The 27,952-nt window shown below is 51.2% G+C and overlaps 1 protein-coding gene across 1 annotated transcript; it reads left to right on the forward strand.

Annotated features, from left to right (window-relative positions):
- The first annotated feature begins 442 nt into the window (after window positions 1-442).
- Window positions 443-27,154, forward strand: LOC142417133 (uncharacterized). Its single transcript, XM_075517494.1, is given in 27 exon segments — window positions 443-487; window positions 1,602-1,820; window positions 2,872-2,928; window positions 3,650-3,732; window positions 4,316-4,481; window positions 5,186-5,292; window positions 6,650-6,877; window positions 7,477-7,573; window positions 8,065-8,163; window positions 9,183-9,344; window positions 9,660-9,838; window positions 10,290-10,472; window positions 11,402-11,546; window positions 11,836-11,982; window positions 12,169-12,399; window positions 14,614-14,807; window positions 16,597-16,724; window positions 16,929-17,098; window positions 17,906-18,085; window positions 19,238-19,372; window positions 19,714-19,857; window positions 20,313-20,444; window positions 21,229-22,362; window positions 24,036-24,191; window positions 24,610-24,723; window positions 24,891-24,938; window positions 26,824-27,154. Coding segments are annotated over 27 exon segments (4,890 nt in total). The 3' UTR covers window positions 27,031-27,154.
- Window positions 27,155-27,952: the final 798 nt, after the last annotated feature.

The following is a 27,952-nucleotide window of genomic DNA, read 5'->3' on the forward strand; positions in this document are numbered from 1 at the left end:
TGATTGACTCTCCAGCAAACTCTTAGTCATCTAACCCAAAAAGGTGTGGCATTTCTCAGGTGTCTCGCCTTGCTGGGGAGGGTACGTGTCCCTCGTCTCCTGCTGTGTCCCGTTTGTCTTTCAGTAGCGACTCTTGCACCTAGTTAGCAGTAGAGATATCTGTGTTTATCGCTTACCTGGCCCTGTTGAGAGCATGCAGGACCAGTTGTTACCTGATTACGAACTGTGAAGCCGGACTTCAGTGAAAGTGCTCAAACCCTTCCCCTACCCTCACCCCTGGCGAGGCAAGAGGAGTAACAGTACCGCCACTCACCAAGGCAAAGGCTTTGCTAGATGTTTGGTCTAGCCAAGGTCTAGAACAAGGTCTACGCCAAGGGGTGGATGTGACGGTTCACTCAGCTCCTGCTCACGTTTTGGCTAACCCAGCTCATGCTAAGGCCTGATGTATGCTGGGAGCAGCACCACGAGGTTGAAGCGAGAGCACCAGGTAGGCAGCACAGGTGGCCAGAAAGAGCTAAAGGGCCATGATGCAGCCATCAGCACCTGCAGCTGGCTGTCTCCTGCAGCCATCACCTTTGTCTGGCAGTACTGTCAGAATCTGCTGGCTTTTGGAAATGGTACAGACCAGACTTCCAAGCTGGAAGGTATAAAACATCCGCTTACCCAAAAAGCCTTTGAAGCGGATCCAACAGCAGCTGGACTGCTGAGGCTTTTGTGCTTCCCAGAGTGACACAGGGGACGCCCGCACCGTGATGGAGGAGGAAGGATGAACACTCTCACCAGGGAACTAATTGTTTTGGGGGTTTTTTTCCCCTCACAAGTGCATGAATTAAGTGTTACAGGTTGTAAGTTATGCAACCTCATGACCTGAGTGGTGAGTCAGTGAATTCATGTAATAGCCTAGTCTGGGCAAAGGGGACTGAGCCCTGTTTGTCCTGTTTGTTTGTTGTGTTTCTTCATGGGCTCAGGAAATAAAGCTTAATTTGCGGAGTACGCTGTCCTGTAGATTTGAAGTTCTCTCTCCCCTAGCGGTTTTTCTCTAACTGCTCGCAGTCTGTCCCGTTCATGCTGCAAAACGGGGAGAAAAAGATTCAGTAATTCCACCTAGGTATGCTTGCTTTTCGTACTCGATGGGAACTCCTGCTGCAGTGGCAGTCAAGGGCTGAAGTCTGAGCTTTTAGTGGAAAGCTCTGGCTGTTGTTCAGTTGGCTTCCCCGGGCGATGGACCTTTCCTACTGTCGCGGGGGTCCCCCGCTTCTCGCCCCAGTGTCCCCGTGCCCCCCCACCCGACGCTCTGGTGTCGGGGACCGTTTCCTCCCGCTCCTTCTCTCCCAGATTCCACGGGGAGCGGTTTTTGCCCCCAGCGTTCTGCGGGGCCGTTAACGGTCTCTGAGCAGAACTCGCTGGAGCAAACGGCTGCCGGGCGGCCTCTCCGCCGCGGCAGCACCGCAGCCCGGCGCGGCACCGTCAGCGAGGAGCGAGAAGGGACCCGCTGCCACAGAGCGGCCCCGAGCGAGCCCGGCTCTCCCGCCCCGCGGCCCGGCTCCCGGTCGCGCCCGGCGGGCAGGGGGAGCCGCTCCGCCCGCCCCGGCAGGCGCCAGGCCGCGGCCCGGGGCCGCCTGAGCGCGGTCCGCCGGGGCAGGCCGCCGAGCAGCCCCCGCCGCGGGGCCTGTCAGGCGGCGGAGCCCCGCGGGCGGCGGGCCCGGCTGGCGAGCGGGGGCATGGCGGCGGCGAGCCAGGCCTCCCTGCGGCGCCGGCTGCAGAGCTCGCAGGAGGCGCAGCACCGGCAAGCGGTGCTGGTGCGGAAGCTACAGGCGAAGGTGAGGAGCGGGGGCGCCTGCCCGGGGGCAGCTGCCCGGGGACGGGCCGCGGTGGCGGGGCGCCCGGGCCGCCCGCGCCGCGCTGAGGGGGGACTCGGCGGCGGAGATCTCGGGGGGCGAACGCGGGGCCCTCCCCGGCGCTGCCGCGGGCGGGACGGCGCCGAGCCCAGAGCTCGGGGGAGGCCCCGGGAGCCGCCCTGCTCCGCCCGGCCCGGCCCGGCCCGGCCCGCCCCGCCCCGCCCCGCGAGGTGTGCTAGGCGCCGAGCCCTGCCGCCGTCCCCCTCCCGCGCCCCTCTCTCGGTCGCTCTTTTCCGTGCTTAAACCGAGATGCCGGGCTTGCAGACGCCTTTGTTTGGCCACGGGAGCGGGGGGCTGTGCCAGAGGCAGGAGTCGAGCCGGCGGGGGGTTCGGGCGGCCCCGGGCAGAGGCAGGCAGCTCTGGCCGGGTTGGCCCGGGGCGCCGGAGCGCTGGCAGCGGGGAGGATGCCAGGCCTGGGCGGAGGGTCGGGGCAGGCCGTGCCCTGCCCGGCCCCGTGCCCGACGGTGGTCGCGGCACCGCTGCTGTCGGTAAGGTCGTCCTGCTTTTCTTGCCGTGCTTGTCTTCTGCAGCGGCACAGAAACCCGCAGTGTGCAGGGGCTGGGCAGGCCTGCGGTCAGAACCGACTTGACGTGCTAAATGCTGCAAAGCAATTCTGAAGGCTCGTTTCTCTGACTTCAGGGACCCGCTGGACTTTGAGCCCGTTGGCCATACTGATTTGGGGCACGTGGTGGCCATGGGCCAGGCATGGCTCTCTCGGTCTGTCCCATCCTTCTGCTTGCCGAGGCTGCCTCAGGATGAGCAGGCAGCACTACGTGTGAAAGAAACCCTGTCTCGCTTCCTTTAATGTTAGAGAAAGTGAAGCTTCCCTCTTATTGTAACGACGTCTTGTTGACTGTATCGTCGGCAGCACTGTGAAACGTGCTGTGCTTGGACTTAGAGACAAGCTAATGCAGGAGGAGCCGAGCCTCTTACAAGCTGCATTCGCTCATCTTCCTTCTGCGTATCCACCTAGGTCCTGCAGTACCGGACCTGGTGCCGAGAGCTGCGGCAGCAACTGGAAGCAGGAGGGGTGAGTGTGCAGGTTGCTAACTAAAGATTGTGGACGTAGCGTTCGTTAGCGCAGAGCAAAAAAAGCCCCCCAAAGCAATGACAGAGGAAACGACAGAGTTTGCTGCCTGAGGGTTTAACGAAGCGCTGTAAGTTTGCCCGTCAGTGTTTTGTCCGGTTGCCATTCTCAGAGCAGCCAGTAGTCCCAGAAATGCCAGTCCAGAAACCCCTGTCAGGAAGGATTTTAGGTTTGTGACAGAGTGCTTTATTGCTGGCGTAACATTTGTCCTAGGTCTCAGGAGAGGGCTAGACTGCCCCTTACGTTATACGGCTGTCTCGGAAAAAGAATCGGTAGAAACAACAGCGTTTTGGAGGGCAAGAATGCTGGCGTTCAACATACAGAGCTGGCTCTGTGCTTTTCTTTCTGCTTCGCGGCTGAAGTAAACCTCGGAAACGAAGGGTCGGAGGGTGGGAGAGCGTTCCCAGGCTTCAAGTCGAAGCGAGCACTCGCAGTCAGGAGCTGGGGATACCTAGCTGTGAGAGTGCAACAGTGGGAGACTGAGGAGAGCTACTCGCGTTGAGCAACGCCCTTCCCCTCCCTTCCTCTCCGTAGTCGCGACACTGTTATGCCTGGAGGAAGGCACGAGCTCCTGAGCTACCCAGCAAATGGAGGGGAAAGCGATGGATGCCACAGTAGCGAAGGGAGCACGAGGATTTGACTAGGCATTTCCTTTCTTCTTAAGGGACCCGTTCCAGGCAGGTGGGAAGCTGCAGAAGACCACAGCCTGGAGAAAGCACTGCTTCGGTTGGCAGAGGAGCAGCAAAGGTAAAAGGAAGAAGCGTTCCCTCATACTTGGTATCCTGGGTGCTCATGGAAGTGAGGGAAAACCTGTCAGTGCTGCCTGGTGTCCCCAGGGGAAGCGGTTCGGCAAGCCGCTTTGAAAGGAGAAAGGTCCGCAAGCTGTTTTCCGTGGTGCAGTAATAGTGTTGTGTGCTGAATGGCTCTGTTTTGAGCGGGGGGTTATTCGGGGTGACCTCCCGCCTAAAGGCCCCTTTCCCGCCTAAATGATTCTGTGGTTGAGGAGGTGAGGGACTCGGGAGAATGCTGGAGAAAGATGATGCATCCAGGGATCAGACAGCACGAAGGGGAGGCAAGACGGTAACTGTGGGCATCGTCGAAGTTGAAGAGGAAGGGGAAACTGAAACTGTAGGTGGAAATTGAAGGCTTAAAGCAAGGAGAAGCAAATGAGTTTGCCATCACAGAGAGATCTTAGTTAATCCTAGAAAGCACTTGTACTGCCTCTCCGTTTGACAGCAAAGTCAGTGTTGAGGGAGCTGGAAAATCACGGGGATGCTGCTTGTGGACAGCAGTTGTTCAGTGACCTCATTGCTGTTTCTCCCTTTCCAAGGTGTGAGAATCTGGCAGAAGTGAACAGCCTCCTGCGGGAGCAGCTCGGTAAAGCGAATGAGGTTAATTCAGCCCTTAAAGAAGATGTTGGAAAACTGACGGCGGATTGGATGAGGGCCCGGGAGGAGCTGGAATTGAAGGAGAGCGAATGGCGCAATGAACGTGAGGTAAGGGTAGGCTACGGGAACGTCAGATGTGATGCCAGAGTGGAATGAGAACGCATTTTACTCCTGTCACAGAGAACTTGCTGTGTGAAAGCTGTGGCTACATTGAGGGTGTATTGGTGTTGACCAGCAGAAGACAGGGGTGTGAGATGGAGGAGTGCCAGCAAATTGTGGTGATGGAAGATGCCCGCCTGCTGTGACCATAGTACTCGGGCTTATGGGCAAAGGCTTGCCGTTGCTGGGCACTGCAGGGCAGTCACACGTGAACGCTCGTCTTTTTTTAAGAGTTCTTACCTCTCCGCCTAGGGCAGTGGAGACCAGAGAGGTCTGTGTGTTTTCACATTCAGAGTAGCCAACAGAAGAACAAGACAGGCCTCCCTTTCCCTTACCAGGAGCCTGTTGTGAGCAAATCTGACACTGCTCTTGGAGGGGCTTGGTTTTGTCTTCCTCCACCAAGACCGCTAGACACCTCTGCAAGGCGCTGATATCCACTCCTGCGGGGAGAAGCGTGGATCTTCCCTTCTTTGAAGTCAGGTGGCAGGTCTACTGAGGATGCTTCCGTGGTGGCTCTTCAGTCCTTGATGCCCCCGTTGCAATAGTTATTAAAGGGGAGCTGGTGATGGTGGTTGTACTCTCTGCTGTCTGAAAGACTTGTACGGTGACAGTGAAGGCTGAATTGGCATTTCTTTTTGTCTTTGCACGTTTAGCTTTACGACAACTACGTAAGGGGTGACCATAACAGTCTACTCAGCCTATGGCGCCAGGTGGTAACCTTCCGCCGTCATTTCCTGGAAATGAAGACTGCCACTGACCGGTGAGTAGAAGTGAAGGCTGGATCTCTTGCAGAGAAAACGCAGCTTCCCGTCACACCTGCTTTTGGAGCCTCGATGTTACCTTAGTTGCAGCTAAAGATACGATTTCTCCTTTGGGAGTCTGCAGCAATGCCGTTAAGCATGCTTTAGGCTATTTTCAGAATCCTGTTGTGTGATGCTGGTTTTCAGATAAAACTGAGGGGCTCGGCTATAAGCAATGCCGAGGCCCCGAAGAGATAACTTGACTGTGGTGATGTTTGGGCGTATTGACACAGACACAGGCATACGTGGACACCTTGGAAGAGACTCACCAAAGCTGTGCCTGCAGCATGTAGAGCAGTCCATTTCATAGAATGATGAAAATCTGCCTTAAATCTCCCTGAGTTTCTTTTCCCACTGCGCCTGGTGGAAAGATCATTCATGAATATATATATATATATATATATATATATATATATATATATACTTTTTCCTTCTCATTTCCAGCTTACGTTTATTGCGGTCGGTTTGTATCCGCTCGTTTATTCTGGTCAGTTGGTATCCGCTTATTCCTGTACCAACATTGCTGAGAGAAAGAATAGCTTCTCCACCCGGGTACTGCATTTATCCAATGTATTTTGCTTAGTTCGATGCCTCTTTTTATGATTGTTGTCTTGCTCCTGGACTCCCCGAGGTTTCTTTCTCACAGTTGCCTTCTACACAGACAACAATAGTGTAGCCTTAATAGTACATTCTTCTGGTGCCAGCATGCAATTTCAGACTCTGGGTGGCTGTCAGCCATTTATCTGATTTGATTAGAAGCTTTCCTTGATGTGAGAGTATGCCTGGCCTACTATTTAATTCTTGTATTATTTGTGCTTTTTTGTTACAGCATTCCAGGCTTATTCTCACACCACCTTCCTGAAACGTTTCTTATGTGGATATTGTCACGAGCCTCTTAGCAGTCCAAGTGCTGATAATAAGAGGTCGCTTAAGGCCGATCCCCTAGGTGTAAAAGCTGGGGACCTGGGTAAAATTCCTGGCATCTGTTACTGATAATTAGAGTCCGCTAATAGGATAGAGCAGGAGCAACAATTCATAAGAGTAATTAGAGGTCCTTGAAGCCTTCTGGCTGTGCCATAAGGCTGTGCCTCCTTATCTCTGAGGAGAGAACAGACTCATTCCTCAGCGGTCCAGTAGACTCCTTGCTCAACTGTCAAGGTGTGTCCTGATCCCAGAGTGTCAGGTGAATGACTCGTCCCCAGGGGAGCTGTCGTCTTTCCTGCCAGCTTTTACTGTTGCGCAATTACGGGCTTCAGAAGCGAGTCAGCTGATGGAGGTGGTGGTGTGAACATGAGCTCTTTCTGTATTCTTCTTCAGAGATTTGTCAGAGCTGAAGGCAGAGCAAATGAGGCTTTCTGGATCTGTACTTGTAAACTGCTCCCGCCTGCACTCCCGTGTACAGCTCTGGGAGTCCGTCGCTCTGGGTAGACCTGTCCTGAAGGATCTGGCACAGCAGCAGGCGGAACAGGAAACAAACCAGAAGGCTCGGGAAGCGATGTGCTTGCAAGCCAAGGGGGACCTGGAGAAGAAGGAGCTTCAGGACAGGTAAAGGTGTTTTAAACTTTGCTAGTACCAACGTTATGGCTTTTGTGGCTGCTTCTGGGATTCCTGGATGAGCGGCTGTGTTCACGTTTAAAACACACCCCTTGTGCACAGCCTTGTTTCTGTCCCTAGTCAAACTCTTGCCTTCAACAGAAAGGACAGAAAAAACGACTGACTGACAGAAGCTCTTCTGAGTAAGACAAGGCTGGAAAAGAGGTTGCATATTACGATGTTTTTGCTGTTAACTGATTCTTGGTGAGAAACTGAGAGCAGCCTAAAGAGAGCTCTGTCTCTTGGACAGCCCTTTTGGTACCCAGCAAAAGGGCTGTGCTAAAGGAGTTGGGAGGAATTTGCCCGGGGCCATCATAAGCAACGTAGCACCTCTGTCCTGACAATTCCTTGCAAGGCTGAGTGCAGGAGGCCTTTGGGGCAAGAAGTGCCATTTTGCAGCGTCAAGCACGTTAACCTGTAGAGGTGGACGCTGCCTTTGCTGTATTTTCTGGGTTGAACTTTCTCTGCTGTGCTTCTGGGAGCTGCTCAGCTCTTTAACAGGTGATGGTGTGCAGCGCTTTTGGAATGGCACGTGGACCTTCTCTTCTCAGGGTGATGGAGCTCTCAGCCTTGCTCGTACAGTCTCAGAGGCAGAACGAGGAGAAGGAGGAGACCGTGAAAACGCTTAACGACACTGTGGAGATTCTAGTATGTTTTACCTTTAGAGCTGGGCGATAGCCCAGTGTTTGCTCCCCAGCCTTAGCACAAAGAGGTGTGGCTTCCTCAAGAGAAGGAGCGGTCAAGATGCTACCTGTATGGGAACATCAGGCACGTTGCCAAAATATTCCTTGTGTGTTCGGCACGTGTGGAGTCAGTGCAGGTGCAGGCAGTGGCAGGGGAGCTGCAGACAACTCGGGTGTCTTCCTCAGGGGGGTTGCACCAATGCTGTTCTGCCTGTGACTTTAAGTCTCTAGGGGTCAAAGTTCCTTGGACTTGACAGCTTCATAGCAGTCTATAAAAACTAGCTGTTGGTCTTTCTCTTCTTAGTTTTAGCAAAGAAGAGATGGAATAGATAGGGGAAGGAATCTACTGGAATCACTAGGGCTGAGGCTTACCGGCATGACAGTGCCACTGAGGGTGGGACTGCTACAGAGGGGAGCAGCTCTTCCCTGCCCAGCCTTTCCTTATTCTGTTCTCAGGAAGCGAGTCGGTTAGAGAAAGAATATGAAGCTTCCTTGGCTAAAAGCACCAAAGAAGAGAATCTTTCCCTCCAAAAGCTGATAAAAGATATAACGGAGGTGAGTACAGGGTTGGGACCACATCCCTGTAAGTTGGATTGAACTGTACTTGAGGAAGGCAACAGACCAGCCCGGGGAATAGATAGGCATGTTGTGTACTGTCCACGTTAGCTGCTACTGGCTGTTTCATTTTTATACCGCTTTTCTGACATAAAACCTGTTATGACTTCCGAGTTGGCTGTCCTGTGACACTGCAGCTGAGTCGCTAGAAGTTTCAGCACCTTTGCCTTCACCGTCTCGCTAAGGTCTCTCCTGGACTGTGCTTTCTGAGTTGGCCCCTTGACATCTGTATTGCAGTGTTGCTTGGAGGCTTCCCCCACCCTCCTTGAGCAATGACTCTGTTGTTCTTCAGATTTTTATGAAAGGTCACTGACTCAATCGATGCACTTGCCAACTCTGCTCCTTCACTCTACCTTCAGTGACCGTTATTATTTCCCCAGAATCACCACTGGTCCAAGTGTTCAAGTTACCCCAAAGCTTAGTCCTAAACTTCACTCTATGGAGGGGGTGGGGGGGTTAATCATCAGATCTTTTACACAGCCTCTCACAAAGTCAGTTCTTTCCCTACATAAGGTAGTCATTTTTACCCTCTGGTGCTGCTGCTCGGAGTCATTACAAACATTGGGTTTTTGATTGCCGTTTTCCAGTATTCCTCAGCTTCCTTCTTCCCTGGGCAGTGTTAATGTTTCCTTTCGTTGCTGTTTCCAGTGTTGGTCTGGGGCTCGTGTACGTGGCTCTGAGAAGCTGAAGGAGACCAAAATAATTCCTGAGAGCTTCAAGACACTGGGCGTTCAGGCAGCCTCCAGGCACTGCACGCTTGTTTTGCCTTGTTTCTAGTAGCTGTATTCAGAAATCCCTGGAGTACTTGTGGCCACAGGGACAAAACTTCTTTGCCGAGGGAGGAAATGAGAGACTTGAGTTTTTAATGACGCTAGGGTGCAGTGGGGGGAAAAAGGAGAAATAGGTAAAGAAAACCAAGCAGCGTGAGCAAGGAGTAACAGCTTGATGTGGGCTTTCAGGTGGTGTTAGATGACAGTGAGAGCACGGTCAGCATTCTCTGCACTGACAGTTCCCAGCATGCAGAGTCTAGCACCATCCTCTCTTGCCTGAGCTCCGTTGACGCAGAGCACGCCTTTGTATTGGTTCAGGAAGCGCTGGCAAGGAGGCGAGGAGCAACACAGGTGAGAATTGCTGCTTGTCTTCACCACTGGCCACAGGCTCAGCTGCTGATGCCTCCCTTAGCTTGAAACCTTTCCATTTACTGAGCCAGTTTAGCCAGTTTCTTTCTAGCCTTCTCACTCTTGGTACCGTATTGCCTTGCCAGTCTCACCGGCTCTGTGTTCTACTGCTTTTCTCTCCTTGATCTCCACCCCCTCATCACAGCTTTTGCCTTCAGATGAGCTGTGTCTCTGCTTGCTGCTTCCCCCAGCTATCTGGAGCCGTCTTCCCTGCTCCTTATTGCTTGTTTGTGCTCTTTCCTTGCCCATTCCTTGCAGGCCCTAAAAGAAGAGCTTTCTGCCAGGCAGGACTCTATTGATTTCCTGCAGCACCAGCACAGACAGCAAGAAGAGAAGTGCAGCGAGCTGCAGCAAAGGCTTGAGCAACTGGAGGAGGAATGCAAGACGTCCAGCAGCCACCGGCAGCACCTCCAGTCTCTGGTAGAAGCACTCAGAAGGTGCGTGTTTCCTCCTTCTCCTGCGTCCTAGAGGCAATCTGCTTCCGGTTCTGGCAGTGCAGAGGTGTTACGGGCAAAGACCGTGCCTGCCCTACTGCGTGCCTGCCTCTGTTGGGCACTTTGGCATCCTCCTGTCACTGCTTTTCGTGCTCTGCTGTGAATCCTGAGGCTGTCTTGGAGATTGAGCGCGATGTTGGCATACAAGGTGCCTCCCTCTCGACGTGCTGCTTCTCTGAATTCTGTTCTTTGGGTGCCCTTTCCTAGCCGCTGCTTCTCACGGAATGAAGGCAAAAGCCTGCCTGCCTTTCTCTTTCCCTCTTCAGTCACTTTGTGAGGGGAAGAGCAAGTTCTTCCTTACCGTGCTCCCCACAACTCCATCCTGGAATGATGAAAATGGGCTCCGTGACTCTGCAGGCTGCTTCATTCTTCTAACTGAGCCTTGTCTCTGCAGCGACTGTGCAAGCCTCGAGAAGACCAGGGAAGAGCTACAGCACCAGCTGGAAGTAACGGAGCAAGAAGCCTCGCGCCTGCGTCAGAGTCACACTGAACTGCAGCTGAAGGAAGATTCAGCCCAGGGGGAAAAGGTGGAGCAGCAACAGACGATGGAGAGAGCGCGTCGTGACCAGGAGCTCCTGTGAGTGTTCAAGCTTTCTCTGGGCAGGGGTGGGCGTTGCTGGACTCTAGGAGGCCCACCGTAAAAGAATGACTTTTGCACGCTCATCGTTTGTAGCATAGAAGGGCGCAGGGAGCGTGTGGGCAGGTCTGGCTGCCTACTGACATGCAGCGTAGCTGCCTCCTTGTACTTTCTTTATGACCCTTTAAAAAAGCCATTCCAAACCTGCCCAGAGTAGTTGATGACAGGCTTAAGCTGAAACAAGAGAGGCTCAGCCTGGATTTAAGGAGAACAAAAATTGAACAGCTTGCTCAGAGAGGTTGCGTAGAGTCCATCCCTGGAAGGTTGGAAGCCCCAGCTGGACGGAGCCTTGAGCAACCTGGACTGATCCCATAGCTGAGCCCAGCTGCTTTGAGCTGAAGATTGGGCTGGAGGCCTCCTGGGGTCCCTGCCAGCCTGATTCATCCCTGTGATCCTCTGATTATTGGCCTGGAAATTCATACACATCTCCTCCCCAGAGAGATTGCAGGCTCTTTCATCGTTTCACTGCTGAAGGCAAGAGTAATTGTGGGAATATTAATCTGGGCTTCAAAAGTCTGTCTGACCCAAAGAAGAACTTTGGAAAGTCTTGTATCCAATGTATCAAAAAGGAGAGAGAGAACTAACAGGCAGGAAGCTGTGAAGTTGAGAGCACCTGAGCTTTTTGGAAACCTTCTGTGGTTTCTGGAAGCTCGTTTTACTTTCCCAACGACGCACGTTTCAGCTGCGTCGATGACGTAGTGAGTGATGCAGCTCTAGTCAGGAAATTCCAGCATTCTTTAGGTGTAAACAGAAAGCTGCTGGAAAGCATTCAAACTGCCGTACCTGGGACGTAGTATGTAGTCTTGGCTTTGGAAACGAGGATGTTTTTACATTAAAAACTTGTTTGTCCTTCCTTCCCCTTCTCATAGACTGCAGGACTTAGCTGCACTTGAAGGAAAACACTCATTATTACAGAGTGAGTTGGTAGTGGCGAGAGAGACACTGGAGGAATCGCAGCTTCAGAGGGATCTGCTGAAGCAAGAGAAGCAGGAGCTTACCACGGCACTGGAGAAGGTACGGTCACCTTATTGCTAGGTAGCACTTGTGGGAGAGGGAGTAGTGATAGCAAGACCACCACAGATGCTGTTTCTGGCAGTAGAAGACAGGGACAACGTTGTCGTCCTCCTCCTTCTTGGAAAACGGCGATCAGACCACACAGGCTCTTTGGGGTAGTCAGTCCCCCCGTGCTTATTGGGAGCGCTGAACTGGGAGTATGTCAGAGACACACAGGGGATGTGGAGTTGCTGCTTGGAGTCAGGGATTTTCCTGCCTTTGTTGTCACGTTGTTCTTTTGTCTCTTCAGGCAGAGCAGTCAGTAGCAGAGTTGACAGGGGCTCAGAATAAGCTGAGTGCTGAAATAGCGGATCTACGTGTTGCAGCAGCGAGCATGAGCAGTATCAATGAAGCTCTTGGCTTGGATAAAGTGCAACTGAACAACCTTGTGCTGCAGGTGAGCAGAGTTGCCAAAGATCTTGCCAGGTGTTGGTCTCCAGCTGCTGCTGCTTCTCAGACTTCATGCCTTCTGACAGTATGACTGAGTGAATATGGAAATGTTGTTCCTTTTTCTGTCCAAGGCAAACCTCCTACAGAGTAAATCTTACTGTATGTTATTTCCTCTGTGCTTCTGTGATTGTAGCTGGAGCAAGAGAATGAAGTTCTGTCAGGTAAAGTGGACGAGATGGGGAGAGCAAAGATCTCTGAGCAGGAGGAGCTGAACTGGTATAAAAGAACAAACGAGGAGCTCTGCGCAGAGAAAGCCCACCTGGAGCAGCTGCTGAAGAAAGCAGAGGAGCAGCAGGAGGGGCTGCGGGTAGAGCTGACGCTGCTGGCCGAGGAGAAGGAAGAAACCCAAGAGAAACTTAGTCAGGTGAGACCAAAAACCTGGTGCTTCTGGGTGGGCTTTTGGCTGCTTGGCTCAGGGAAGCTGTGACCTGTGGGATTCTGCAGTGTTTTTGCCAAGGAGACACTTGGTAGTGCTGGAGGTCAGAAGGCTTTGTTTGCTCGTTTTTGGAAGCGTGTGGATGGCTTGCAGAGCTGTTCTGCAATTCTCCGAGTTGTCTTCTGCTTCTACAGTTCTTTGAATCCACCTGCCTGTGTTGGCCTCTTTTTTGCCTTTGGATAAGCTGCAGAGAGATGATTGTGTTGTCCACGAATCTGAGTGGGGCTGCTGCTCTCGCGTGTGGCAAAGGAAACAAACTGTGTAGCTCCGAATCCTTCTTCTGAGGCAAAAAGCAGGGCTGCATGTTTCTCTTTATGCTTCTTGGTGTGAAGCCTGCAACTTTCAAAACTCCGTTTGTTTGAGCCTAGAGAGTGGGACGAAGCTGCAAGTCAACGTCTGCTGTCTTGTATTGCTAAGAATGGGAATGACATCTTGAAATTGTTGACGTTGTATTTTAAGACATACAGGCAAGTTTGTGGCTGGAAGGCTGCCTGGGGGAAAAGGACCTGAATATCAGCCAGCAGTGTGCCCAGGTAGCCAAGGCAGCCAGGAGCATCCTGGCTTGTGCCAGAAATAGCGTGGCCAGCAGGAGCAGGGCAGTGATCGTGCCCCTGTACTCGGCGCTGGTGAGGCCGCACCTCGAATACTGTGTTCAGTTTTGGGTCCCTCACTACAAGAAAGACATTGAGGGGCTGGAGCGAGTCCAGAGAAGGGCAAGGAAGCTGGTGAAGGCTCTGGAGCACAAGGCTGATGAGGAGCGGCTGAGGGACCTGGGGTTGTTTAGCCTGGAGAAAAGGAGGCTGAGGGGAGAGCTTCTCGCTCTCTACAACTCCCTGAAAGGAGGTTGTAGGGAGGCGGGTGGTGGTCTCTTTTCCCAAGTAACGAGTGATAGGACGAGAGGAAGCGGCCTCAAGTTGCGCCAGGGGAGGCTTAGATTGGGTATTGGGCAAAATTTCTTCACCGGAAGGGTTGTCAAGCGTTGCTTGACAGGCTGCCCAGGGAAGTGGTTGAGTCACCGTCCCTGGAGGTATTTAAAAGCCGTGTAGATGTGGTGCTTAGGGACATGGTGTAGTGGTGGGCTTGGCAGTGTTAGGTTTATGGTTGGACTTGATGGTCTTAAAGGTCTTTTCCAACCTAAATGATGTGATGATTCTATGAATTGTTAGAGCCTCTTTAGGCTTTGAGGAAGAAGGTGAGAAATAGGTGATCACACAAGACTCTTCGCTCTGGACGAACTGATTTTGGTACCCTGGCAAAAGAGCTTGGGAGAATCGTGTCACCGGAGGAGACTGGGGAGTTTGTCATCGTTTAACTGTCAGTTACATAATGTGCAATCTTGGGTGCTGTGGGATAACTCTGAGAGAATTGTTTGTTTCTGGTGGTCTGTTCTCTGTTGGAGAGTCTTAGTTTTGGAGTACGTGGTATGTTTGGCAAGTAGCCAGCAGAGGTGTTGCACTGAAGACAAAACCTAAAAAATCACGGTGAAGCTTCAAGCTTGAATACCGGCAAGGTATAGTAGGCAACTTCTTTGTGTCAGACAAGTAAACCGTGTTGTTGACATGAAGTACTGTACAAACAGAGTCTACCGTCTCTTTGGCCACATCAGCCAGGCTTTTATCAATCACTAAATGGCACTGCTCACCACAAGGGCTAAGCATCCCCTCATTGCATCCAACTGCTTTACACACTGAAGTAGGTGAGACCTTGATCTTTTTTTTTCCTAGAAGGAGAAACCACATGTATTTTCACTTTCTTCAGCGAGCAAAGTTGCTTTTGCTCACCCTTCCCTGAAAATTGCCAGCACTGGACTAGATTCTGATAGAATTCTAGTTGGCAAGGTGGCAGTTCTGGCAAATGCAGTGTTTTTGCATGAAAACACGGAGTCTGGGGTATGTGTGTTTGTCGTGAAGGAGCTGTCTGGTCCCAGGCAACCCAGCAGAGCCTTACACGTCCCTTTCAAGTTAACAGTGCCAGTGCCTTTGGGCAGCCCAGGGCATGAGTGTGGTATACAGCAGATGCTCTTAAACTTTCAGCCCAAAGCACAGGAGCTCTTTCTCCTCTAGCTGATTCAGAAGTGGCACTGTCTGGCTCTGCACAGAACTCCAGAGAAAGGACTCTAACTGCATTTTGTCCCGCTTTCAGGTTTCCCGCCAGCAAGAGTCGGCTAGCAGTGGCCTGGAGCAGTTGCGCCAGGAGTCCTCTCTCCAAGGGCACGCACTGGCCAAGGCGTCCGAAGAGAAGGAACTGCTGGCGCATGAGAAGGCTGCCCTGGAGGTGCGACTGGCAGCCACGGAGCGGGACAGACAAGGCCTTTCAGAGCAGCTGGCAGAGGCCAGGTAAAGGCAGGGAAGAGACCCTAGGCAGGACATTATTTAAGGTCTGTAATTATAAAGGTGGTAATCGTTACACAAGGATGTGTTGCATGCTGTGTGCTTTTCAGATGTTTTCACCTTCCATGGACAGAAAAGGGAAGAATCTCGAGCAAAAAAACCCCCCCAGTATACCATGCTTTGAATGTTATTTTTCTGACAGCTAAAGCTAGCAAAGCTCTCCTGAGCCTTGGGCTCATGTTTATGCCCCCTTGCACGTTCCTGTGTGAAGTCCAAAGCGAGCCAACTTGCCTCTGAACTGAGTAATAATTAAACCATGCAGATGTTTACTGAAACCTGAAGTTTCTCTCTGGTTTTGGTTCTGCTTTGCACAAGTTCTGCTTTTCCCGGAAAAAAAAAAAAAAAGGAAAGAAAAAAAAAAAGAAAAGAAAGAAAAGTATCGAGATGTTTGTCCTCCTCTTAGGTGCTTTTAGAAGACTCCTGAACTTGCAGAGCTCTACAAATGGTACTTTGGAGATTGTTTGTCGTGCTTCTTGACTTTTACCCTTTACCACTCCAGAGTATGGTGTTAGCAAGGCTGATGAACACCAGTTTGACTCGGTGTGTTTCTTGAGAGCTGCTGCTTCTTCTGAGCTCCAGCTTCTCTGATGTGATCCAGCTGAATTATGTTGGGTCAGCTGTTGGGCTGTTATTAAATTATTAAATGTTCAGCTCCTTTTTTTTTCTTTTTTTTTTTTTTTTTTAACATGTTTACTTTGGACTGCCAGAGATTGGCATAATTGGAAACATGTGCTTGTTCTCCGTCTTGAAGATACATCCTCCATTGTCCATTGAAGTAGGGAAGTCCTTCTGTTGTGGGTTTTATTGCTGTACCACTCAGGTGCCCCTTTACCTTGGAGGACGTTATCCTGATTGCATCCCTGCACTAGTGAGGCACTGCTGTGTATTGTAGGAACCTGGCGCACCGGACGCTGTGCTAGGTCAGGGAGGTAACTGCAGCTCCTGGTTCCAGAAGCCTGTGTGTCATACGCAGCAGCAGTTGGTTGAAGTCTACGGATGCAACAATTTGCCTCTGCGGTACCACAACTTCCCTTTTGAAGAGCGACGAGTCATTTGGGCTACTGCCTACTTAGTTAGCAGTGCTGAAATAAAGGCAGCAAGTTTTTCTCTTGAACTTCCAACAGTTTAAACTGAAGGATACCTGTCTCTCCTTTCAGGTAGTGCTTGCTCAGATAAAATCTAGTTCTGATTTCTTACAAATGCTGCTACAAGCATGAGATTTTGCTGTATCATCTGCTGTCTTTCTTTAGTCCCTTTGAACCATAGGGAGTCTGGAAAATGACCTACCTATACCTGCACTAAGAACAGCATTAAAAAGTCACAGGTCAGCCAGGGAAATACTCTTACTCTGTCCCCCTGCAGAGCAACTTGGAAGTGCTGATGAGAATCGGGCTGTGAGCAGAGGCTGGGCTTTTGCTTGCTGGCACAGGCTTTGTGGGCACAGCTACCTGCACGTCATAGATCAGACAACAGCGATTGAAGATGTGGCTATTGAGATCGAATTTGGCTGGGCTTCCTGTGTTAGGCTAGCTCATAAGGAAAGCCGGGGCATTCCCTCGGAGGGGCCTGCGTGGCTATTTTAAATGGCAGAAATACATTTTCTGTATACACACGTTTCCATGCGACCCATTTTCCATACTCAGGTGTAGGGATCTTGAACGACTCCTTACCGGAACAGCTCCCTGTGGGTGTCAGGAGCAAGAAACTAATTTCTCTCCGTATTCCCAACTTGCAGGTCAGCGAAGGAGACCCTGGAATCCAGCCTGTTTGAGGCTCAGCAGCACTTATCTCAGCTGGAGATCACCAGGAGTCAGCTTGAAATCCGACTTCACACAGTTACGCAGGCCAAGGAGGTGATACAAGGTGAGAGCCTCGTGTGCTTTGTTTCCGGTGGTCCCCCTCCCTAGAGAAGGTGGCATAAAAACAGCTCTCTGTCCGCAGTGCTTCTGAGGAGTGAAGGAGCTGGAGGCAGATCCCTCCTACACTGCAATTCAAATGGCTTAAGGTCAGTAAGTCAGAAGCACTGTTTGTGTAGACTCTGAAGCTTGCCATTTGTCGTGTTTGCAGCGGAAGTGAAGTGCCTTCAATGTGAGCTGGAAGCAGAGAGATCTCTCATGAAGCAGGAACGGGAAGACATGGCGCAAGAGCTCTCGCGGACAGAACAGCAGTATAACACCACCCTCAAGCTTCGGGAAAGTGAGCACGAAGTGGAAATAAACAAGCTCCTGCAAGACCTGGTAGGAAACGTTATGCTTCGGAATTCTTCAAGCAAGCTTTGTGGGCTGGCTTTAGAAGAATAATAGCCTGAGCGTGCGAAACGGCAGCAATCGTCTGTCGTAGGCCACACGTTGCTAGGCCAGGCAGCAGAGCCGATGGCTCGTACTTGAAGGCACGTGAAGACCCACAGGACTGTGCTGGGACGGTAAATGCAGGCACGGATTCAGTGTGGGCGTGAGATGAGGTCAACAGAGGGTTGGGTGGTCGCCACCCAAAGCATGGCAGCAAAGGGCTGGGATCTTACCAGACTCCAGTCTACCACAAAGTAGTCTCCGGACATTGCCGGCAACTGCAGTCACGGCAACTTGGTTCCTTCCTTTCCGCCCTTTCAGGGTTGACAGAGGTATTACCTTTGGCCTTGGAGCATATGGAACAGGCCCCTTGTTCCTGGTACTTGAGTTGGTGGCCTGTCTCGTGACTAGGGCATGAGGGTACTGGTCTCTTCCTCACCCTGCAGTCCCTCTGCAGCTTTTCAGTGATGAAAAGGGAGGTGAGCTTTGAACCTAGAGACTCTGAGAGTGGAGAGAAATCCTGAGGAGGGAGGTGCTAGGAAACGGGCAGCCATCAGAGAGGGGAAGGTAACATCTCCTTTTCTTCCACCTGCTGACCCTCCTTTTAAGTTCCTTGACAGGACATGATTTATGGAGAGCACAAAGCCACTGCTGTGCACTCTTGAGGTGGGGGGTTGTGGGAGGGATGAAGCTTCACATTTCTTTGAGGAGCTTGGCTGGGACGTCATCTTGAAGTCTCTTCCCCCCCCTCATCAGGCAAGTGAGCGGGAAGGGCACCATTCAGAGCTGCAGAGGATGCTGGAGCAATGGGAAAAGGAGAAGGCAGAGACCGAAGGGGAGCACGAGAAGCAGCTGTTTGATATGAAGCAGAAAGTTGCTACCACGCAAGCTCAACAAGAGGAGGAACGAAGCAGAGTCGAAAATGCCAAGCAAGAGGTAAAGACTGTGAAAGGAGAATTTGTGTGGTTTGTTTCAAGGCTGGAGCTGTGGGAGTTGGCTGTGTGGAGCGTGCCCTACCTGTTTTCTGCATTGAATGTGGTGAGGTGAAAGGCGTGCAGGGCTATCTTTGGGACTAGGAATGAGACCTCTCATAGGAAGCCAGGCAGAAATGTCACCTTTCGTTTTTGATTTTTGTGCTGCTGTTGTATTCTGGTTTTCGTAAGACTTGCCTCAGAGTATCTTCACCGTTCTCTTAACGGTCCTCTTTTGATGTTTCCTGATACGCGTTTATAGCCTTAACTCCATGAAAGACCAAACTGAGTCTGCAGGACTGAATCCCCATGAGGATGGGGTTTTTGTCTGGGGGGGGGACAGGGAGGGGCGCAGCAGGATTGTCGGCAAAAGAAAAATCTTGTTAAAGACTCCTCTGAAGTATTTCTGAGCAGTAACGCAGAGGTGTCTTCTGGGCTGTGTTTTAAGTCACTTGCTGGTAAGCTGGTTTGTGCCCAGATCTCCTGTGCCCAAGCAAGCCTGTCCCACGCTGAGTCCTCCTTGTGTCCTACGCAAAGTCCTCTTTATGCAGGCTGCCTAGGGACAGCAGTACCCCCAGCTGTGTCTACGGGTATTGAAATGACAGGGCAGCGCTCAGAGATGACAGTGTGTCCCTGTCGTGCCAGTGCTTTCCCAAAGTCTACGGAATACCTTAACACTGAAGTAATTTTCACCAAACCCCACTTAGAATACATGAGTTTTCTGAAGGAGCTGCTAGCTTCAGCCCTCTGGCAGCCTTGCACTTTCTCTACTGCTAACTAGGTGCAAGAGTCGCTACTGAAAGACAAACGGGACACAGCAGGAGACGAGGGACACGTACCCTCCCCAGCAAGGCGAGACACTTGAGAAATGCCACACCTTTTTGGGTTAGATGACTAAGAGTTTGCTGGAGAGTCAATCACAGATGGACCGGGGATGGAGCATGTTCGTCCTGAAGCCAGTCGCACTTAGGAACCCGTGCCTCCAAGTGGGCAGATCAGGACCTAGGAGACCAGCAGCACAGTGCTTTGGGCACGTGTGAGCCCATCAGTCTTTGAGTCTTGTCACGCTAATTCTGTATGGGAAGCTTAAAGCCGTCTTCTCTTTCTTGCTGTGCAGGTCCTGCTAGAAAAGGAGAGTGAGAAGGCTGCTTTATTAGAGACGCTACTGCAAACTCAGGGAGAGCTAAGAGAAGCCTGGCAGCAGCTACAGCAGCTCAGGCAGGAGGTGAAAGAGCAGCAAGAGAATGGGCAGGTGAATCTGACTAGTAGGGCAGGTGGAGAGAACAGGCAGTTGGCAATTGGAGGGAAGCCGAGAGAGAGGCTGAGAGCGCCAGGTAACAGAGCGAAGGGCAGGAACAAGGCAATAAACCCTAAGTCCTGCGGCTGAGGAGGCAAGGACTACTGCAGGCACGGAAAGCACAGAGCCTGCTAAGCTCCAGAGATCAGCAACGGGAAGGAAGGGTCACAATGGAAGCAGAGCTGGGTAGAAAAGCAGCAAGAAGGGGCTGAATGAATGTGATTTTGAGAGAGAAGGAGAAAAAGGCTGGACCTGATGGCAGGTGCCAGTGACTTGCTCTCCATTTGTGTCTGCAGAACATCACAGAAAAGCTGCAAGCAGAGCTGCAGGAAACTCAGAGTAAGATGAAGGCAGTGGAGAAGAGGCACAAGGAAGAAATCAAAGCCATCAAAGAGGAAATGAATATCCTTCTTCAGCAGAGGGATGCTCTGCAGAAACAGGTGACTGAAACAGCAGTAGCTACTCCAGCCATCAACCAGGTGGTCTCTTCCCCTTCTTGCCTTTCCATTGCAGAGCAGCAGGCTGATGGGCTAATCCCTCTGCCTGCCGTCATACTGTGGCCTCCAGCTCAGCTGGTCTGAAGGAGACTTACTGGTCAGCTGAATCTCAGCTGCTGCCCTGGCCAGATGGGCTAGTCCTTTTGCTTGTTTGCCAGCAATCACCAGAAGGGGCTTCTGCTGGCCTGTTACTGCTAGCCTTGTTTTTTAAGGTGGTTTTTCAGATGAACGTGGTGACCCACTTAGATTTTTAAACAAGTCAGCTGTATCCATTGTGAACCTGCTACTCTCATGAGGGGGTGAAATTTAAAGTGGTTCTTTCCCTTTCCTGACAGTATATGGTATGGCTGACAGTGACAAGCTGTAGTCTTTGACTGCTTTGTTATGTTTTCCTTGAGGTGGAAGAGTTGCTGTCTCAGCTAGCAGCCTCCAAAGAGTCTCTAAAGGAGGAGGCTATGACTCTGCATCAGGAGGTGGCGTCTTTGGAAAGGAAACTCGAGAGCACCGAGAAGCAAAGAAGGGATGTCCTGGTGAGGCTGGCAGATGCCGTGAAGGGCCATTTCTTACCTATTTTTTGGCCTTCTGTTAATAATTCTAAGGAGCAACCTGTTTTTTGGTTTCACTTTTCCAATTGCGTTCTTCCAAATAAGTCGGAAAAGACGCCATAGCCACATAAAACTGCGTTATGCTTATTTTCCTCAATTCTGAAGATTTCTGCCCGTGAAGCTTCAGTCAAAGTAACTGTCAACCTTGTCTCTATTTACATTGCATGGTTTTGGCAATTATTTGTGTCCAAATCCATAGTTAGATTTCTAAATACCTGGGTCTGGAAAAAGGGGTGAGAAGAAAAAGTTTGCTAAGAATAGAAAGCTGTTCACCATTGCCCATCATCTGCGAGCAGACAGTGGGGAAAGAAGAGAGACATTTGAGAAACAAAAGTGCTGATCCAGCTAAATATGTATGTCTGCAAGGGGAAAACTAGTCCTGATTTGAAACACAGAATGACAGGCTGTGATCTGACCGTGAGTCCAAAAAAGAAAAAAAAAGGTAAAGGAAATGTTGACGTTGTTCTCAAAAAAAAAAAAAAAAAAAAAAAAGGCGGGGGGGGATGATCAAATGTTGGGGTTGTTCTCTCTTCCCTTCCTCCCTACTAGAGAGAACATCATCATGCCACTGCCTAAATCATGCTTAGTCTGGACTTGAAAAAGCTCGAACCTCAGCCCTTGACTGCCACTGGAGCAGGAGTTCCAATCTAGTACGAAAAGCAAGCATACCTAGATGGAATTACTGAATCTTTTCCTCCCTGTTTTGCAGCATGAACGGGACAGACTGCAAGCACTTAAAGAAAAACTGGTCTGGGAGATAAAAGTTCTTCAGGAATCTGTCACAGCCTCTGAAACGCGAGCAAACACAGCAACAGATATGAATCACTCCCTTGAACAAGAACTGCAAGCTACATTGTCTATCTTAAAAATTAAAAGCGAGGAAGTGGAAACGCAGTGGGAGAAAATGCAGATGCTACAGAAGGAGGCAGCAGAGGTAAAAGCTTTGCAGGAGAACCTCACTCATATGACTGCCATCCTGTCAGAGAGGGAGGGAGAAATGAAGTTGTACCAGGAACAGATGAGAATGTTGGAAAAGCAGCAAGAAATGCATAAACCTCCCCTCAATCGGGTTATTAAGGACATAACAGAGAAAAAACAGGAGACGGAACCCCAGCAAGAACACATCCAGGAGCTGGAGAAGCAGCAAGAAAAACAAAGGATCGCTGTCAGCAAAATGACAACAGCCCTTGAAAAGAGAGACTGGGAGATCAGATCCCAGCAAGAAGAGATACGGGAGCAAGAGGAGCTCCTGGAAGAAGCCTTGCATGAGAGGGAAGGAGAGACCAAGGCTCAAGGTGAGCAAAAAGAGCTAGAAGAGGAAATCAGAGGTCTTCGGGAAGATCTCCAGCATGTTCGGCAGACTCTGACAAAGAAGGATGAAGAGATCGAGCACCAGAGAGACAGAGTCAGGTATTTAGAGAAGACTCTGGCAGGGAGAGAACAGGAGCTGAGGAGGCAGAGTGGACTCCTGAAACAATTAACATCAGCTTTGCGATGGAAAGATGAAGAGACCCTAAAGAAACAACTCCAGAGGCTCCAAAAATGGGAGGAAGAGGAAGCAGAGAAGAGGAAAGTTCTCCAGGAGAGGGACCGTCTCTTGAAAAGGCAGGAGGAGCTAACCCAACAGCTGGAAGATGAGAGGAAAGCAAAGGCGGAAGAATTGGAGCGTGTGATTGCTATTTTGAAGCAGACCGAAAGCAGAGAAATCAAATGGAAAGCGAAGGCACAAGCACTGACTCTTGCCCTTACCAAGAGCGAAACGGCCAATGGGACTCTGAGGGAAGAAATAGCCGTCCTGCAGGGTATGGTTCCAGAGAGGGACAAGGACCGGTTTCATCTTCCGGTAAGCACTGTGATCCATCATCAGTCAACTCACATGTCTATAAAGGCTCCTAAAGATGCTTCCCATAAAGATATGGGAATATACATTCCCATAAATAGATGACCTGCTTCTTGGCCAAAGAAACGGTGACTGCGGCCAGCAGGCTTGCCTGTCTGTGTAGCTCTGGCCGGAGACCATTCACCTGCTAGAATGTTTTCTGTCAAGCCCAGAACTACTGAAAGAATAGAGAGCTTGCCGTTAAAATTACATCACGTCCAACATTTGGGGGTGGGTCATGGCTTCTCTCCTATCTAGGCAAGCTTAGCCAACGTGTCGCGGTTAGGCGTTGGCATGGAAAGGAAAAAGGGCGCAGGCGACCAGACTAAAGTACTAAACTTAGTTGAATTTTGTAACGATGGCTGAACAGCAGCCACGCTGATGGTGCTTCGAGGATGCTTTCAGAGATGTAGATTTCGGAGGTACAGCTTTTCCGGTGTACTAAAAAGAACGGAATTCGCACCGTTGCCTGATCGGGTTAAAGGCTTTGTTGCACATTCAGGATGTACTTGTGCCGCAGTCCAAAAAGCACGAAGGCAAATTTGTGTGGGTTTCTCCAAGGCGACCTGACTCAGGTACTGCTAGTGGAACAGCTGCGACAGCCTGTGCTGCAGACTTGCCTGGGGCTCTGCCAGCACTTCCAGCATTCCGTTAGTCTACAGGCATATAAAAAATGCTGCTAATAAAAGACTGTGTTTATGCATTATACATTTACACATTACTTGAGAAATATTACTACCAGCCTGATGGGGATGGTGACAGGTATTGTGATCTGTTGATGGGAAGCAGAGAAGTGACAAGGGCAGGCCACATGAAAACAAGGGGAGATTTCAGTTGCATCCATATAGATCAGGTATGCGACAGCATTAGATCAGGTAATGCAGGTGCATCCGTAGAGATGGGTATAGTGCTGATAGCAAGACCACATGTACAGATGCTGTCCGAGCTTGCTTCAAGGAGCAGTTCGTCAAGAAACCCACGAGAGGGGAGGTGGCTCTGGACGCGGTTCAGAGCAGTGCACAGGGCTTGGGTGATAATGTGATTTTTGTCAAAGAGCAGCTCTGTAACCATGATGTAACAGTAGAGAACGAACAGAGAACGAAACCGTAGCGTCTTATCACTGCAGAACTACATGCTTCACCCACATGTTGCATATTGTTTGGTTGTCCAGGGACAGGGAGTAGCACTATAGATAGGAGAATATACAGTGAAGGTCAAAGAGGATGACCAAAGATGTGAAGAAGCTTCCCTAAGAGGAACACGTCCATGTGGAAGTCTTCCTGATGGGCAAGAAATGGCTGAGCGAGAGGGAGCTGGAAATGCTACAGACCTTTGTAAAACCATTCAGTGGCTGAATAGGAAAGGAATGTTTCCAGTCTCTCTCAAAACCAGAATGGGGGACACTGAACCAAACTAGCAGGAAGCATGTCCAGAACAAACAAGTCCGTCTCTCCAAGGTGATCTGGAGGAGGGCCCCTAGGAAAAGAGGGTGTGGTTTGGGCCCGTGGACCAGGAGGAGAAGAAGGGCCTTGGCACTGTCCATTCCTGAGTCCGGTCGCTCTCCCCCACGTGTTGATTCTGGCCCTCCTAACCTTTGTGTGGCACCAGCTCACATCATCTCCTCTCTGAATACCCAGCAGGCTATTGCAGAAGGGGAGCAGCTATCGTGGCTCTCGGAGAAGAGACTCCTGTCGCAGCGGCTGGAATCTCTGCAGCGAGCAGTTGCAAGGCTGGAACTGGAGAAGGCTGAGTTGAAGCAACTCAATGCTGAGCTCAGGAGGACTCTTGAGCAGGTAAAACAGGCGTTCGCTGCCTCTGCACAGCCTCGCGGTCCTCTGGAATGCAACACAGACAGCACTCTGGAGTCCTCTGCTTGTTTCCTTCCCTCTCCCACTTTCCCCCGTGGACACACACGTTTGTATTTTCTCTCTCTTCTGGCACCCCATTGCCTTCACAAATGCACATTCACTCCGGTACCACCCTTCTTGCCCCAGTGTCCCCAGACACACACATTTGACTCTCTTGTGTCAGGAACTCTTTCCTCTTGCTCTTTCCCTTCCACAGCCTACGTGGCGTGCTTTTTGCCCCCAACGTTCTCTGGGGCCATTAACGGTCTCTGAGCAGACACCTCCTTGCCATGATGTCCAGCGGTCCTTTTGCTCCTTGTTTGCTGGCCAGTTTCTGTGACCCTTTCTCCTGTCCAACGTGCAGGTGGAACGTGAACGGAGGAGACTGAAGAGACAGTGTCGTGGTCGGTCGCTGCCAGATGCACGTGGAGTTTCTCTCTCTGAGTCCGACCAGCACAAGATGCCTGCTTCTAGCCAGGTGAGAACAGAATCCTACTTGGTGGGAGGAGGCTCTGGCCATACGGAGGAACGATGGCAAATCCCAGGGGCAGCAGCCCCTCAGTAGAAACCTAATGGAAGTCACAGATAGACCATGGCCCTGACCAGACTGGAGACTAAAAAGAAATCCTTGCGTTTTCTTCACAGGAGGAGCCTCACACTCGCTGCAGTTGATTAGCTGAGTTGCAGAACCAGGTGAGGAGTAGGAAAGCTCTCATCAAAAGCCGCCGTGGCTGTACTGATGGGCACAACTTTGCACGATGCTACAGCCCGAGTTTGGTTTGGCTGTCGGGAAGCGAGTACACCGGGCAGCGTCGGACAGGCCTGCTGGCCACGGCCTAACAACATCATTCACCTAGGTCTAGTCTCTGAGTTGCCTAAAGGTCAGGCAGGGTGGGAGAGGGATTGGAGGAAATTCAGAAAACTTGCCTGAAAGTAGAGACTATTCTAAGGATGCTCCCCTTGAATCTTACTCATCGTGTTGCCTGTTTCCATTTTCCCTTGACTCTGTTAGCAGCGGAGCTTGCGTCGTATCGGAGCGCCAGGGATGTGAGGCAGTGCCAGAGCTTATAGCCTTCAGGCAAGCGTTAGTCTCGTATTGCTATGCTGTGCTAATCGTGATCCCAGCATCAGACCGAGTCAGAGACCTAAGCACTGTATGGCCATTTGCTTTATCAGAGTAAGAATGTACATTCCAGCTGCTCAACCCTGTTGCGTCCTTTGAGAGTGGTATTGGCAGTAGCAGCGGTCGCCAGACTTCTCTTCCGTCTACGTGTATGGGTCTGGTACACCCTGGCCTCCCTGAGGAGGCGAATCTTCACAGGCGTTCAGGGCAAAATGCAGACAATATTTATGTCAGTCACGTACATGAAGCTTAGCTCTGGCAAGTGAGGCAAGAATTCTGCTGAAGCCATCAAGGTGAATCCTAAGGGTGTTTTCACCAGGAAGCCTCCGTGCCTGAAGGTCCGTTGCTACAGATAACTCACTGAACCCCCTTGCCCTTGTGACTGTTGTGTCTGCCTGCACTGTGGACCTGCTTCCGCAGTTCAGCAGGAAAACAGAGGTGCTCTGCTCAAAGAATAGTCCTCGGCTGGCTAGTCAGGGCACTCCTCCGGGTCTGGGCAACAGCGGACCTGGAACTCCATCTCCCACTTCCTGGCAGATGCTCCCAGATGGCCGCTTCTCCCACTCGTACCTCTGGGTTACCTACCAGAGCGTGGGAGGGTTTTTCAGGCTTCCAAGCCCAGTTTCACAAAGGTGCCCTTACTATTTCAGAGAGGAGGTCAGCTCTGTCCCTCTCTTCAGCGGTGCTGGTCCCTAGCCTATGCATAGTGTTTGTTGTGAAGTGCCTTTGACGTCCTCCTTTCCGGGTGCGTCTCCTCCACTCCAGAGCAGGCAGAGGGCAACCTGCCAGAGCTGCTGTGGCTGCGCTGCACTGCAAACCTAACAGGAGGTGAGAGCAGCTGGGTCTCTCCCACCAAAAAGCCCAGCAGGCCCAACTCCGTGTTGCCAGGAAAGAATAGAGTTGGAGGAGTTTCGAGGCCTCAGCAGTCCTTTAAGGCTCATTTTCCCCCCCGGGTGTTGTTCAGCAAAGTATGCTCTGCTCGGTTGTGAAATGCTCTACAGTTAGGAAAAAGGAGAGTTTGCTCCCTTTTCAGGTGCTGGCTGTCAAGTTTTTAACCCAGATCATAACAGAGCAGCTCTTCAGTACCTTGCGTAAGCAGTAGTCCTCCTGCTGAGGAAAAAGCAGGAGGTGCAACTGAGGTGTCAGTAGCCCAACTCTCTCTCTGGAAAAAAAGAGTTGGGCTACCAAATCCTGTAGGAACCTCTCTCTTTAAGATACCTGCCGTGTCTCGGTGCTGTAGGTGTGAGTGGTATGCCAGCAAGCAACTCAACTTGTTGCTGATGCGAGTTCAGGTCAGGGCGACTGTGGGAACCTGTTACTTCCCATTGCACAAGGACAAAGAGTTGGTCAGGGCTGGAGTTAGAGGGTGCGTCTTCCCTGACAGCCGGTACCGTGGAGCTACGGATGGTCCTAAGAGCGTGGGCTTGTCTGAGCTCGGCCTTTTGCCTCTTTCAGGTGTCCCTTCTGCAGACGCAGCTGGCACGAGAACGGAAAGACAAGCAGGACTATATAGAGTGCTGTGCAAAGACCAGCCAGGAGCTGTCAGACCTTCACCAAGAGCTGTCTCGCTCCTTAGCAGCTGTGCTCAGGGAGCCCAAAGCTGCTGTTCTGGAGGCAGAGACCCGGAGGCTGGATCGGTCTCTGCACCTTCTTTTCCTGTAGAGGAACAGCTGCAGCATCACGGAGTTCCCGTCTTGTGCCCTTCCCAGAAATGTACATGTTTTGCTGTGGGAAAGGGGGGTGCCTTTGTTCTGTTTGCATTTGGAAGCAGCTCCTAGTGCCAGTGATTTTTTCGGGTTTTTTTAATAAAAGACATTTTGCAGAACTGCACTCTTTTAGGAAGAAAAGCAAGTGGTAGGTAAATATGTGGCTTAGGAGAAGATGATGCTAGTTCTTTACTTGCCCAAGTAAGCTCTGACAAGCTGTTGTCTGATTTAGGCTCTTGAGTTCATAGCCGTTCCCTGTGAGGAGGGAGGGCAGTGGAGGTGTTATTGAAAGGAGGGGGGAAGAGTCCACGCCAGGGATGGAAGGTGGTGTTGGGGTTTAGCCCCAGTCAGTAATTAAGTACCACCCCGCCGCTCGCTCACCCTCCCCCCCCGGCGGGATGGGGGAGAGAATGGGAAGAGCAAAAGTAAGAAAACTTGTGGGTTGAGGTAAGAAGAGGTTAATAATTGGAACAAAATAATAATAATGGTGATAAATTGTAATGAGAAGGAAAACAACAAGAGAAGGAGAGAGGAACAAAACCCAGGGGACAAAAACAAACAGTGATGCAACCGCTCACCCCCCACCCACCGACGCCCAGCCAGGCCCCGAGCAGCGATCGCTGCCCCCCGGCCAAGTCCCCCCAGTTTCTGTACTGAGCAGGACGCCCTACGGGGTGGAATAGCCCTTTGGCCAGCTTGGATCAACCGTCCTGGCTGTGCCCCCTCCCAGGCCTTGTGCGCCCGGCAGAGCATGGGGAGCTGAAAAGTCCTTGACCAGTGGAAACTCCACTTAGCAACAGCCAAAACATCAGCGTGTTACCAATATTATTCTCCTACTAAAAGCCCAACCGCAGCACTCTGCCAGCTGCTAGGAAGAA

This window comes from Mycteria americana, chromosome 14, assembly GCF_035582795.1.
Source record: "Mycteria americana isolate JAX WOST 10 ecotype Jacksonville Zoo and Gardens chromosome 14, USCA_MyAme_1.0, whole genome shotgun sequence".
NCBI classification, from domain to species: Eukaryota; Metazoa; Chordata; class Aves; order Ciconiiformes; family Ciconiidae; genus Mycteria; species Mycteria americana.